Source organism: Mya arenaria, chromosome 4 (assembly GCF_026914265.1).
Source record: "Mya arenaria isolate MELC-2E11 chromosome 4, ASM2691426v1".
Lineage (NCBI taxonomy): Eukaryota > Metazoa > Mollusca > Bivalvia > Myida > Myidae > Mya > Mya arenaria.
The window spans coordinates 47,780,283-47,795,222 of NC_069125.1; the positions used below are offsets into that span (position 1 = coordinate 47,780,283).

At 41.2% G+C, this 14,940-nt stretch overlaps 1 protein-coding gene across 3 annotated transcripts; it reads right to left on the bottom strand.

The window, feature by feature from the left end:
- Nucleotides 1–851: 851 nt before the first annotated feature.
- LOC128231430 (uncharacterized protein F58A4.6-like) lies at nt 852–13,997 on the bottom strand. 3 transcript variants are annotated; one of them, XM_052944247.1, is made up of 6 exons: nt 13,891–13,977; nt 12,523–12,643; nt 11,299–11,917; nt 10,590–10,704; nt 10,064–10,209; nt 852–4,399 (listed from the first exon to the last, which is right to left on the bottom strand). In XM_052944247.1, exons 1-6 carry the CDS (start codon nt 13,927–13,929, stop codon nt 4,225–4,227), a joined length of 1,215 nt encoding a protein of 404 aa, XP_052800207.1. In that variant the 5' UTR covers nt 13,930–13,977; the 3' UTR covers nt 852–4,224. The 3 variants fall into 3 exon arrangements, with proteins under 3 accessions (XP_052800207.1, XP_052800209.1, XP_052800208.1); XM_052944249.1 differs by having other exon boundaries at nt 12,523–12,654; nt 13,891–13,962; XM_052944248.1 differs by lacking the exon at nt 12,523–12,643 and having other exon boundaries at nt 13,891–13,997.
- Nucleotides 13,998–14,940: the final 943 nt, after the last annotated feature.

Consider the following 14,940-nt stretch of genomic DNA (forward strand, 5'->3'; position numbering starts at 1 on the left):
CATTGCACAAATTCATCACCTGAACATCATTCCCAAAAGTTTCACGATTCAAGGTTAAATAGTTTTGCAGTTGTTATGTTACGGACGGACGGGCGGACAGACACATGGACGGACAAGGGAAATTCTACATGCACAAACCCCATTAGTGTAGGGTCATAAAAAGCAACTCATATTGCGTTGTTTACAAGTTGGGAGTATTTAGTGCGGCAAACATAAAGCTCCATCCACTTTCATAAAACATATTTCTAGTAAGAGAACTTGCTACCATCAAATGCAAGGACCATAATTTGAAAAATGACAAATTTTGCTTATTGAATGGTCAGTACTCTCTCCTTACAAAGTGCAGATGCAAACAAAACCCCAGGTGCACAAGTTATTTACCCAAACAACATTCCCCTTAAGTTTTATAAATCTAGGTAATATAGTTTTGGAGTTTAGAAGTTTGAAAATGCCAATGTTTGGTAATTAAAGGGCCATAACTCTGCCCATACTAAAAACGAAACCCTAGGTGCATCATATTAACAACATTCCCCTAATATTTCAAGACTCTATATCAAATATTAACGCAGTTTTTAATGACAGAAGTTCACATAATACGGATGGATGCACGGACAGACAAGGGCAAATCTAGTATTTACACGCTTGTACAGAACCATATGATTTCAAATTGTAATAGAAATGGACCTTCTGAAAAAGAGGAAAGCTCATTGAAAAGGTAACTTTGGTAACATTACATGTTAGATACTAAATGAGCCAAGTGTGGCTAGGTCGCATTGGGGTAATTGTGGCTGGGTTGTGGTAAGTATGCTGGGTTTGGTGATTCAAGTTCAAATAAAAACAACTTGTATGCATATTTTAAGAGCACTTGTTTAATTATCAAATCAAAAATAACATTCAATGTTGAAATTTTCGGTAACAGAAGTACAACATCCATAAACAAAATCATAGTATTTCATGCTGAAAAAGAGGTTTACAAACACACTGAATTCTCTAAAACATAAGAACTGTACTGACCATCGTTTACTGTATATTTATTCATTTAAATAATCACTGATTGTTATGTTTTTTGAAGATGAGTCAAAACATGAGAGAAAAAATGCAGGCAAACAACCTTGACAATGCATATTTATCTGTATCACATCAGTACAGCATGAGTGATATTTAGGACAAAAGAAGAAATTAGGCGGAAAAAATCAAAGAAAAAAGGCTACCATTAAAACTCCAATGATTTAAATTCAAATTCTATAAAAATGGAACCACCTACCCATTATTTCATACTTAAATCAGAAACTTCATTTTAAACATAAGAAATAAAGCAGAAAATATGAAGGAAACACTCACTTATTGTTGACACTGCCATTGCATTTAGGGCAGCACTGGCTTCTTTGCCACACATCCCTTAGACAGTACAGATATATATTTTAATCTTTTAACAGCACTAACATTCGTATTCTTTTCACTATGTACATACTAGGTCTGCATGATGAAGTTGTTGCATTTCAGGCTAATTTAGGTTTTGCACTATTCTTGATCACATGTTAAGCCCACCTGGGTGAATTGAGTAGCCTGTAGCCGGGTGACTTGACATTCTTACTCTATTTTAACCACCCACGCATGGCCATAATAGTCATATTTGACGGTTAGCCATTAACGAAGAAGAAGAAGAAGAAGAAGAACAACAACAACAACAACAATCTTAATCCCAGAATGAAATTATTTTTAATATCACATCCAGATTGAACATGGAGTGGTGCAGGTGGGCAAAATAGATTTCTGAATGAAAAGGCAAGAAACATGTGAAAATTTCAGTGCCTTTTTCCCAAGTTGTTGATCATTCTTCCCCGAGGCCAAATTTAGGTCAAATATACAATTTGAATAAGTGAGGTTTTCTTGGCAGGAATAAGGTGTGATGAGACTCTAAATTAAAAAAAAAACCTAGAGTAGTATGGAGGGCTTACAGTTGAAAATAACATATCAATTATTAAAGCCAGGGTTATGGGCCTCGCTGAATGTGTGTGCATTCTCTCTGGCAACATGTAAACCATGCTTCTTTTGAATATGTTGAACACTTTTTGATTGATGGCCAAGGTTAAAGTTCACGCCATCGATGACAACGAAGCCCAGGCTATCCAAATACCCCAACCCTTTTCAGCAAAAGACAAACAAGCTAAAAATATCTAGCATAAACAAAACATAAAATGTCCTGATAGTCTTGAGCATTACACAGATGTATGCAGCAGAAATACTCTTTATATAACTGACCCTTTATATAATTGCCCTTTTATACCCATTGTAAGGGTATCACCGTTATAGTGGATAAAAAACATCTTCACAATCAATTCTATTTAAAGTGGATAAAATGGCAACATCAGTGCTTATGATTATCTATACATTTTATAAAGGCTGGTCATATATTCTGATGATTCTGAAGCTCTTATTGACACATATAAAACAAAATATACAAATAAATAAAAATCTTTACTTATGAAAAGTGTTGCAGGCCGCAAAGAATAATCATTAGGTTAACTAGAACTCCACGAGTCGGATGTGTCGCCTGACGAATTATTTACTGTCGACATTATAGCTGTTAGATTGGCATTTTATTCATTTATAGACAATGATGTTGCCATTTAACTTTCAAGTGTAGGTGGCATTTGAACCCTCAATCAGATATACCTATGGAATAAGTTTCAGGTTGAAACCTCCTATAGTTTACGAGATATGGCACGGACAAAACTTTAAGCAAGAAAATTAACAAAGGGCAATAACTCTAAAAATATGGCAGCAAGAGCAACGGTTCTTGTGCACTGCACTTGCCCTCAATGAGATCTATCTAGCTATGAAGTTTCAAGTTGATACCTCTTATATTCTTCAAGATATGCCCCGGACAAAACTTTAAGCATGAAAATTAACAAAGGGCAATAACTTTAAAACTAAGAAAGCAAGAGTTACTGTTATTGTGCACTGCACTTGCGCTCAATGAGATCTATCTAGCTATGAAGTTTCAAGTTGATACCTCTTATATTCTTCAAGATATGCCCCGGACAAAACTTTAAGCATGAAAATTAACAAAGGGCAATAATTTTAAAACTAAGAAAGCAAGAGTTACTGTTATTGTGCACTGCACTTGCCCTCCATGAGATCTATCTACATATGAAGTTTCAAGTTGATAACTCTTATATTGTACAAGATATGCCCCGGACAAAACTTTAAGCATGAAAAATAACAAAGGGCAATAACTCTAAAAAATATGGAAGCAAGAGCAACAGTTCTTGTGCACTGCACTTGCCCTCAATTAGATCTATGTACATATGAAGTTTCAAGTTGATACCACTAATAGTTTAGGAGATATACCCCGGACAAGCGAAAATGGGACGCGGACGCCGCCGCCGCCGCCGCCGCCGCCGACAAAAGTAACCCCTATATGTCGTCTTTTCAGGCGACACAAAAATGCACTTATAGAAGTTTATTATTGAATACTGGTTTTATTATCACTGTACTAAAAGTTAAAGACTGCTAAATAATTTTTCTTTGTTTTCTATAGTTAATTGACCAATTTGCACACAAATAACACTGATATATAGTGTTTCATAACCCCCAACCCCATATATGGAACGTTCCACTTGTGTTATAAACATTAAACAACGTTAAAAAAAATGACATGTTTCTTATCAGAAAAATAAAAAACTGGTTGAACATAACCAGTTACGCAATACGTATTCCATAAAGTAACCACATCTGATGTAAGAGTACAAACAATATGGTGTAAATGTAAACAAAATCCAGCATGTTTAGCACATATTTTAAATCAAAACCATTCAGCGTCAAAACCTATAAAGACAGAAAGTAGCCAATAGACTGTTATGATATAACCATACTTTGATTCCCTGTATGAAAAACAGAAAAACACAGGTAACACAAGTAGTCACTTCCGAAATGGTGTAACTTGCCCGCAATGTAACTTGCCCTGGTGTAACTTGCCCTGTTTACTAAAGAATTTTCTTTATTCTGTATGTTATTATTGCTGTTTAGAGGTACAATTTACAAGAACCTTTTTCATATCATTGATTACTTAACTGCTTGCAACCATAAACAACTAATAAAAACATTTTTCTTACAAATATAAAATATCTCTGACTTGCATAGTTGGTGTCATTCTTTTTTAAACAATGTGTCAATGGAGAACATGAGATTGTTATTCTTGTGTCTCCCACTAGAATGTCATTATGGTAAAGGCCTATGGGTCGGACTGACCCCATTATGACTACATGAGGATGGCAGCTTGGCCCTGGTTTTCCTGAGAGAGTAGAAGTATTGTAGCTTGGCCCACATTCCCTTACACATATCCACCAGCTTCTGGTCCCTGTACTTAGACTGTGTGGCAAGTATGTACTCCTGTCTGAAAGCATAACCAGGCAATATTAGGTCATTGTAATCATTCAAGGACTGTACTACATGTATAAGTAACGATGGTGAGACGGTACTGAGACTCAATTTTTCAAAAAATCTTATAACGACTCTCTTATTCAAAATCAATATATACACATGTATGACAAAGATAAATCTTGAATGATAAATCTTTAACTTCTTACAAAATAATGCATTTATGGAAAATATCAATAATTGATAACATGATTGTAACCATGTATTTTATAGCGGTAAATGCAAAAAAAATTAAATGATTGGTAAATGCTTAAATATTTACTGTGATCCACTATTGTCTCATAAGATAGATATACTGTGTTTTCAATCCATTCCTTCCAAATTTAACTCAGTATCTGTCATAAGAACCATTGTTTTCGACATTTATTCATCCTGTTAGGTATATTTAAACAATTTTTTTAATTGTGTTAAATCTTATTTGGAAGTAAGAGTGCATCTTTGAGTCGTTTATACCAGAATCAAGCTGAACTACTTTTGTTCTGGTATAAATTGTTTACTGGTAATCTTCTCATTTTAATGAGTCTGAGACATTTAAAAGAAGTTATATTCAAGATAGTCATGGTAAACTATTTTCATATGCTTAATTATTTCCTTTAACCCAATTACTTTTGGCTAAAGCTGAAGATATTTCGAGAAATTGGCGCCTGACTTCAGCCATTTAATCCACCATTACTCATTTTACCTATTTCAGCAAAGCATGACTCAAAATGTTTCCATTCCTTTTAAAAGCCCTATGATAAATTATATTGATGAAATATGTATTAAATATTCTAAAAAAATAAATATACCAGTAAATGGGAATCCCTTTAAAAATGAAAAGTCTTGGTTCGATACATAATGAATAAACTTATTAAGTAGCAATCTACAATCTAATAATCTATCAAAACTAGCGAAAGATATGACATTTTGAATTCTGCTTTGCTTGATTTTGTAAACATCATCATGATCATGTGTTTACTGTGCCTCTGAGGCTCATGCTGCATCAGCCTACCTGATCATTTGTTTACTGTGCCGCAGAGGCCCACTCTGCATCAGTCTACCTGAGCCTACCTGATCATGTGTTTACTGTGCCTCAGAGGCCCATGCTGCATCAGCCTACCTGATCATGTGTTTACTGTGCCTCTGAGGCTCACGCTGCATCAGCTTACCTGATCATGTGTTTCCTGTGCCCCAGGGGCCCATGCTGCATCAGCCTACCTGATCATGTGTTTACTGTTTCTCGGAGGCCCACGCTGCATCAGCCCACCTGATCATGTGTTTACTGTGCCTCTGAGGCTCACGCTGCATCAGCTTACCTGATCATGTGTTTACTGTGCCTCAGGGGCCCATGCTGCATCAGCCTACCTGGTCATGTGTTTACTGTGCCTCTGAGGCTCACGCTGCATCAGCTTACCTGATCATGTGTTTACTGTGCCTCAGAGGCCCATGCTGCATCAGCCTACCTGGTCATGTGTTTACTGTGCCTCAGGGGCTCACGCTGCATCAGCCTACCTGATCATGTGTTTACTGTGCCTCAGGGGCTCACGCTGCATCAGCCCACCTGATCATGTGTTTACTGTGCCTCTGAGGCTCACTCTGCATCAGCCTACCTGGTCATGTGTTTACTGTGCCTCAGGGGCTCACACTGCATCAGCCTACCTGATCATGTGTTTACTGTGCCTCACGGGCCCATGCTGCATCAGCCTTCCTGATCATGTGTTTACTGTGCCTCTGAGGCTCATGCTGCATCAGCCTACCTGATCATATGTTTACTATGCCTCAGGGGCCCTCGCTGCATCAGCCTACCTGATCATGTGTTTACTGTGCCCCAGGGGCCCACGCTGCATCAGCCTACCTGATCATGTGTTTACTGTGCCTCAGGGGCCCACGCTGCATCAGCCTACCTGATCATGTGTTTACTGTGCCTCAGAGGCCCACGCTGCATCAGCCTACCTGATCATGTGTTTACTGTGCCTCAGGGGCTCACACTGCATCAGCCTACCTGATCATGTGTTTACTGTGCCTCACGGGCCCATGCTGCATCAGCCTTCCCGATCATTTGTTTACTGTGCCTCAGGGGCCCTCGCTGCATCAGCCTACCTGATCATATGTTTACTGTGCCCCAGGGGCCCACGCTGCATCAGCCTACCTGATCATGTGTTTACTGTGCCTCACGGGCCCATGCTGCATCAGCCTTCCTGATCATTTGTTTACTGTGCCTCAGGGGCCCTCGCTGCATCAGCCTACCTGATCATGTGTTTACTGTGCCCCAGGGGCCCACGCTGCATCAGCCTACCTGATCATTTGTTTACTGTGCCTCACGGGCCCATGCTGCATCAGCCTACCTGATCATATGTTTACTGTGCCTCAGGGGCCCACGCTGCATCAGCCTACCTGATCATGTGTTTACTGTGCCCCAGGGGCCCACGCTGCATCAGCCTACCTGATCATGTGTTTACTGTGCCTCAGGGGCCCACGCTGCATCAGCCCACCTGATCATGTGTTTACTGTGCCTCTGAGGCTCACGCTGCATCAGCCTACCTGATCATGTGTTTACTGTGCCTCAGGGGCTCACGCTGCATCAGCCTACCTGATCATGTGTTTACTGTGCCTCAGGGGCCCACGCTGCATCAGCCTACCTGATCATGTGTTTACTGTGCCTCAGAGGCCCAAGCTGCATCACCCTACCTGATCATTTGTTTACTGTGCCGCAGAGGCCCACTCTGCATCAGTCTACCTGAGCCTACCTGATCATGTGTTTACTGTGCCTCTGAGGCTCATGCTGCATCAGCCTACCTGATCATGTGTTAACTGTGCCTCAGGGGCCCACGCTGCATCAGCCCACCTGATCATGTGTTTACTGTGCCTCAGGGGCTCACACTGCATCAGCCTACCTGATCATGTGCTTACTGTGCCTCACGGGCCCATGCTGCATCAGCCTTCCTGATCATGTGTTTACTGTGCCTCTGAGGCTCATGCTGCATCAGCCTACCTGATCATATGTTTACTGTGCCTCAGGGGCCCTCGCTGCATCAGCCTACCTGATCATGTGTTTACTGTGCCCCAGGGGCCCACGCTGCATCAGCCTACCTGATCATGTGTTTACTGTGCCTCTGAGGCTCACTCTGCATCAGCCTACCTGGTCATGTGTTTACTGTGCCTCAGGGGCTCACACTGCATCAGCCTACCTGATCATGTGTTTACTGTGCCTCAGGGGCCCATGCTGCATCAGCCTTCCTGATCATGTGTTTACTGTGCCTCTGAGGCTCATGCTGCATCAGCCTACCTGATCATATGTTTACTGTGCCTCAGGGGCCCTCGCTGCATCAGCCTACCTGATCATGTGTTTACTGTGCCCCAGGGGCCCACGCTGCATCAGCCTACCTGATCATGTGTTTACTGTGCCTCAGGGGCCCACGCTGCATCAGCCTTCCTGATCATGTGTTTACTGTGCCTCAGAGGCCCACGCTGCATCAGCCTACCTGATCATGTGTTTACTGTGCCTCAGGGGCTCACACTGCATCAGCCTACCTGATCATGTGTTTACTGTGCCTCACGGGCCCATGCTGCATCAGCCTTCCCGATCATTTGTTTACTGTGCCTCAGGGGCCCTCGCTGCATCAGCCTACCTGATCATATGTTTACTGTGCCCCAGGGGCCCACGCTGCATCAGCCTACCTGATCATGTGTTTACTGTGCCTCACGGGCCCATGCTGCATCAGCCTTCCTGATCATTTGTTTACTGTGCCTCAGGGGCCCTCGCTGCATCAGCCTACCTGATCATGTGTTTACTGTGCCCCAGGGGCCCACGCTGCATCAGCCTACCTGATCATTTGTTTACTGTGCCTCACGGGCCCATGCTGCATCAGCCTACCTGATCATATGTTTACTGTGCCTCAGGGGCCCTCGCTGCATCAGCCTACCTGATCATGTGTTTACTGTGCCCCAGGGGCCCACGCTGCATCAGCCTACCTGATCATGTGTTTACTGTGCCTCAGGGGCCCACGCTGCATCAGCCCACCTGATCATGTGTTTACTGTGCCTCTGAGGCTCACGCTGCATCAGCCTACCTGATCATGTGTTTACTGTGCCTCTGAGGCTCACGCTGCATCAGCCTACCTGATCATGTGTTTACTGTGCCTCAGGGGCCCACGCTGCATCAGCCTACCTGATCATGTGTTTACTGTGCCTCAGAGGCCCAAGCTGCATCACCCTACCTGATCATTTGTTTACTGTGCCGCAGAGGCCCACTCTGCATCAGTCTACCTGAGCCTACCTGATCATGTGTTTACTGTGCCTCTGAGGCTCATGCTGCATCAGCCTACCTGATCATGTGTTAACTGTGCCTCAGGGGCCCACGCTGCATCAGCCCACCTGATCATGTGTTTACTGTGCCTCAGGGGCTCACACTGCATCAGCCTACCTGATCATGTGCTTACTGTGCCTCACGGGCCCATGCTGCATCAGCCTTCCTGATCATGTGTTTACTGTGCCTCTGAGGCTCATGCTGCATCAGCCTACCTGATCATATGTTTACTGTGCCTCAGGGGCCCTCGCTGCATCAGCCTACCTGATCATGTGTTTACTGTGCCCCAGGGGCCCACGCTGCATCAGCCTACCTGATCATGTGTTTACTGTGCCTCAGGGGCCCACGCTGCATCAGCCTACCTGATCATGTGTTTACTGTGCCTCAGAGGCCCACGCTGCATCAGCCTACCTGATCATGTGTTTACTGTGCCTCAGGGGCTCACTCTGCATCAGCCTACCTGATCATGTGTTTACTGTGCCTCACGGGCCCATGCTGCATCAGCCTTCCTGATCATGTGTTTACTGTGCCTCTGAGGCTCACGCTGCATCAGCCTACCTGATCATGTGTTTACTGTGCCTCAGGGGCCCACGCTGCATCAGCCTACCTGATCATGTGTTTACTGTGCCTCAGAGGCCCAAGCTGCATCACCCTACCTGATCATTTGTTTACTGTGCCGCAGAGGCCCACTCTGCATCAGCTTACCTGATCATGTGTTTACTGTGCCTCAGAGGCCCATGCTGCATCAGCTTACCTGATCATGTGTTTACTGTGCCTCTGAGGCTCATGCTGCATCAGCCTACCTGATCATGTGTTAACTGTGCCTCAGAGGCCCACACTGCATCAGCCTACCTGGTCATGTGTTTACTGTGCCTCAGAGGCCCACGCTGCATCAGCCTACCTGATCATGTGTTTACTGTGCCTCAGAGGCCCATGCTGCATCAGCTTACCTGATCATGTGCTTACTGTGCCTCAGAGGCCCATGCTGCATCAGCTTACCTGATCATGTGCTTACTGTGCCTCCCCACGCTGCATCAGCCTACCTGATCATGTGTTTACTGTTTCTCGGAGGCCCACGCTGCATCAGCCTACCTGATCACATGTGTTTACTGTGCCTCAGAGGCTCATGCTGCACCAGCCTACCTGATCGCATGTGTTTACTGTGCCTCAGAGGCCCACGCTGCATCAGCCTACCTGATTGTTTACTGTGCCTCAGAGGCCCATGCTGCATCAGCCTACCTGATCGCATGTGTATACTGTGCCTCAGAGGTCCACGCTGCATCAGCCTACCTGATCGTTTACTGTGCCTCAGAGGCCCAAGTTGCATGAGCCTACCTGATTATGTGTTTACTCTGCCTCAGAGGCCCAAGCTGCATCAGACTAAGGGCATAGAAGAGACGACACTTGGAGGCTAGCACAGGATCTCCCATCTCCGTGGCAATCTGCAGTTGGGTCTGAGACAAGCGGCCAGCTAACTCTGACTGTAATTTAATTGAGAAATATACAATAAATGTAGATATCGAGAATGTGTGGAATTATTCCCTTACCTTATGTGCCTTAAAATAGTATTTGTTTAATCTTATATAACACTTTATTCACTTTGATTTTGCAAGCCAGCATTATATCGTATCTACCATAAAGCATAGGAATAGCATTAGCTTAAGCTTTGGTTGAGGTCAAAAGTTACAAAATTACAGCTTGTAGGTTCAATGATTATGCAGTACATAAAATATGAATTCATGTACACCTTTGTGTATTTGGGAAGGTGATTATCACATAAGAGCATGTATGATCAAGGATATATCTTCAGAAACTTTCTTGAGGAAATATGGCAATCATAAAGAAATTCTAGCAGACTCACGAAGCTCATAAAATAGTCTCCAAGAGCGGAGAATCCACCACCGAGCGTGGACAGCCAGGCCATTGTCTCTTCAAGGATGAGTCGCTTATTTCCCAAACACTGCAACCTCTTACACCTGTGGATGTTAACATATGTCTGGGTGTTTTTTTGTTAGATAAGTTATACCGATATAAGTACATTAATAACTATCTATACCATATATTTCATATTTCGTTTTATTTAACAAGTTAACTCCAGGACTGTACATTCGTGAATTATTAAACAATATTCAGTTAGATTTTAGAAAAAATGAATTATGCATTTACCTCATAAGGTTAATATGACTAAAAATTTGTTTTAAACGGAGCAAAAATGTTTGTCAATTTACATAACCAGTTATACAGTGTAGCGACATCAGTTTGCAAGAAGCTTCTATTAAATTCAAGCATTGTTTTACATAACATGATAACCCTTCTTTTTGTACATCAATGACTCAAGTTTTATATGACTACACTTGTAGTCTGCAGTTTTGTTAAAAAGTATGAGACATCTGTTTCAGCTATACTTGTTTTATTTAAATATACATGTATGAGCACATCATCTCAACTATTTCATGTTTAAAAGTTAACAACATGATGTTTATATAAATCACGTTACTGACTCAAGGTCTAAAGAATCTACCCAATATTTTTAAATCATAAGAAGAAAAAGAAGAAGACATTCAGTTTACCATGCATGGCAGAGTCTTTCTTCAGAAGGTTGAACCAAAACTTGTATGAGATGAGGGATATTAAGAGTAAGTTCACACGTCGTCCTCACTTCCTCACATGAGCACACACAGTCCCGACAATCAATCCACGAACGTTGGTAATACTGTTGAATAAAGTTTACAAAACTTTTCCTAAACACATAGGAAGAAGAAAATGCCTGAAAGCTATGATAAGCTATATCTGCTGGAAGGTCAACATTCAGCACATATTGAGCATCAATGGAAATGAAAGACAGGGTTGGAACTTCAATTGTTCTACTTTGTCTGGTGCAATAATCACATTTCACAAATGAGCTCTCATAACCGGCAGTGCACACACACTGATAAGCCTCCTTATTATTTTCTGCTGCAGAAGGAATGGACCCAATCCAAAATTTCGGCCTGTAATGTTCATTTGGAACACTTATAATTTTATAACACATGACAAAGTACTGAGCCCAGTCAAAACAAGGATCATGACGCAAGGCAATTCCAACTGATGAATTATCAAACTTTACAGGAGCTAAGTCACGGCTGTAAATCCCATGGTGAAGAATAGTGTTCTCTTTCTTCACACAGATTAGCAGATAAGCCATAAAATCTGAAAGAAAACAAACAGTTTTTAAATAATTCCATGTCACAAGTCAGTAATGAGATCACAAAAAACACTACTTTTTGTAACTACGTTAAGTGTGTAATATCCTAGGATGACCTGGAAAAGCCCTTAAGTTTATTCCCCTGAGGTTGAGGTCTTTATTTCATACATGATCGATCTAGAGAAACGACTAAGCTTAGTCTGAAGTGCATTTAAAACGCAGTATATGTTAGGGTGTGATATGCACAAACTTTCGAAAGCATTCCCAAGTTACTGGCTCACTCTACATTTATGAATAAAGTTTAAATTTTGTTTTTATTATTGCATGAATTATTAATATTATGGAAAGAATAATAATTCTTGCTTGCACAGGATTTTAGGCATACAATGCCAAGAAATATGTTACTATTTGTCTAAATAAGTAAATAATTACAGGAAACGCTTCCATAAATATAGATGTAACAGACTGCACAAATTCCTATGTGTACCTGTCGGGGTTCGAACCCACAACCTCTACCTTTGCAGGCGGACACTCTACCACGTTGCTATAAAAGCTAGTTCTTTAGCGAGACAGTATAAGTGCCGCTATAAACATATCAATTAGAAATTACCTTGAGGCTTATCATGCAACACACGTCCCTTGTTGGGCACCAAATATAACAGACTGCTCAATTTTCTATGTGCACCTGTAGGGGTTCGAACCCACGACCTCTTGCTCTGCAGGGGGACACTCTACAACATAGCTATAAAAGCTAGCTCTATAGCGAGACAGTATAATGCTGATATAAACATATTGATTACCCAGTTACATAGATTTAACCCAACCTCTACCATAACAGGCCTACACATTTATGTATGTCTCATTAGGCATATATTGGCATGTGTAATAATTATTTTTTGTGGAAAATGACCAGAGCAGACAAGATAGCAATGAAATTTATGACAATCAAGTTGAATCGGGACGTATTATTCAATATTTATACTAAATAGGGTTCGGGATTCCAGTTCAATACAAAATGCTACCAGTACTAGTATTACCATGAATTAACCATGTATTTTATAAAACGAACAACATTGATTCTACGTACAGTATGGTATATATTATACTACGTAGTACCTGTTACCAGTAAAATAATTAAGGAATAATGACCCCAAACCCTTAGAGCACTTGTTTAGTATCATAATTTTTTATCAGCTGAAATATAATCACGGATATGGGTAGGTATGTAATTTCACTGCTTCCGAGCATTCAAAATAACGAGCAAGTTTCCAATCAATGGTGTTTAGGACCGGTATTTACTCTTTTTACACTAGTCCACCTAAATTGCCGTAAATGAGTCTTTTGACGATTTCTTTACTATGGCAGACTCGTGACGTCCACCATCCCAGCAAAAAGTAGCGAACGGTCCCTGCGCAGAGATTCCTCGCGGCCACAATTTTGAAATTATCTTTGTTATAAATTTAAATTTCTACGAAAATACTATTGTCTACTATTAAACACATAGTTATTCATCTCATTATGCCAAATAACATGTTCAGATATCATAAAACACTTACATGTGTCGTTTGTTTATCAAGTATCCCGATATCTGTAAATCTGGGGAAAATCTGACAAGTTGTGTATAGTTTAGAACGGTATTTGTGACCCAGAATATATTTATGTGAAAATAACGACTCTAATGACAAATTCAATCCAGTTTAGATCACTGTCGCGTATGTATTGAACAATTTTGTCATTATTATTTAACATCGATGCATAACATTACTATATATTATTTCGCCCGGTGTTAAATGGTAGAGAGTTGTAGCGTTACAGGGATACATAAGAAATGTCAAAATAATAAAAAGGTATCCCTGGTCGCTCATTATTGTAGCTACTTTTTACACCAACTCTAAGGCAACTTCGGCAACTACGTAGTTCGATTTGGTAACTACCAACAAAAATCAATGAAATTTCAACAATATATAAGTAAGCTTACCGTATAAAAAACAATGTTTTCACTTTTAATGTTTGACATTTAGCTCTATCAAATATTAAATGTCAAATCCATTCTTTAAATATCGTCATGGCGAATTTGGAAACAAGGGAAATAACATTGATTTGAAAGAATGGTAGAAAACATTATCGAATAAGAAGGCCACCTACTACTACAAAAATGTTAAACACATTGGAGCAATAACTTCCCCTTCTGGAAAATGTGGGAAGTATTTGGGGGAATCTTTTATTGGGAAAAAAGAGAGAATTTTATCTTTATAATAAATCCCGGTGGAACTGCAGTGATGGACCGTGAGAGCATATCCAGCGTCAACATATCAGACATATCCAGTTTTTCCAGGTCAACTAACAGCACCTCCAGTACCGAAACCTTCCCACCGACATGCTCAAGTCCCAAAAAGGGGTTTCAAGCACAAACCACGTACCAACAGCATCAGACTAGCCAACCTAAATATTCAAAGTGTCACCAGCTAAAAAAAAAAGAAAGCAAGCTTCGGGAACTGTCTTGAATCTGTCAACTGTAAAATCATAAGTGGCTGTGAAACGTGGCTAAACACAACAATCTACGACGGTGAAAATCTTCCATCTAACAGCAGCTACACCATTCACCGTAAAGGATGGACCTGACGGTTATGGTGTGTGGGAGTCTCATTCTTATTAAGGACAACATTGTCAGTGAACCAGTCGAAGTCAACGCTCCTGCATGTGACAACCTATTCCCGAAAATTGAATGTATCAATAAAGAGACTCTTGTCATCGGCTCAGCATACAGACCAACTAATCATCACGAAGAATATTCAAAACATCTATTCCAAGCCATCTCACACATTTGCAAGAAATAAGTACGCTACTATTTGCATTGTGGGTGACTTCAATCTACCAGATATTTACTGGTTAAACAACTCCACCAATGGACACCAATACACAAAGGCCATAAATAAACAATTTCTTCTCCTAGAACCTGAACTAGGCCTGACACAAATTGTTGACTTCCCTACAAGAGGCGACAACATACTTCACATTTTCCTTACAA

What these genes read in the sequence shown, in the direction of transcription:
- LOC128231430 (XM_052944247.1), bottom strand. Translation starts at nt 13,929, where the DNA reads ATGTCAAACATTAAAAGTGAAAACATTGTTTTTTATACG. An exon ending in AAAACATTGTTTTTTATACG is followed by an intron (nt 12,644 to 13,890) that starts GTAAGCTTACTT and finishes GCTATGTTGTAG; the next exon opens with AGTGTCCCCCTGCAGAGCAA. An exon ending in CAGAGTAAACACATAATCAG is followed by an intron (nt 4,400 to 10,063) that starts GTAGGCTCATGC and finishes TTATGCTTTCAG; the next exon opens with ACAGGAGTACATACTTGCCA.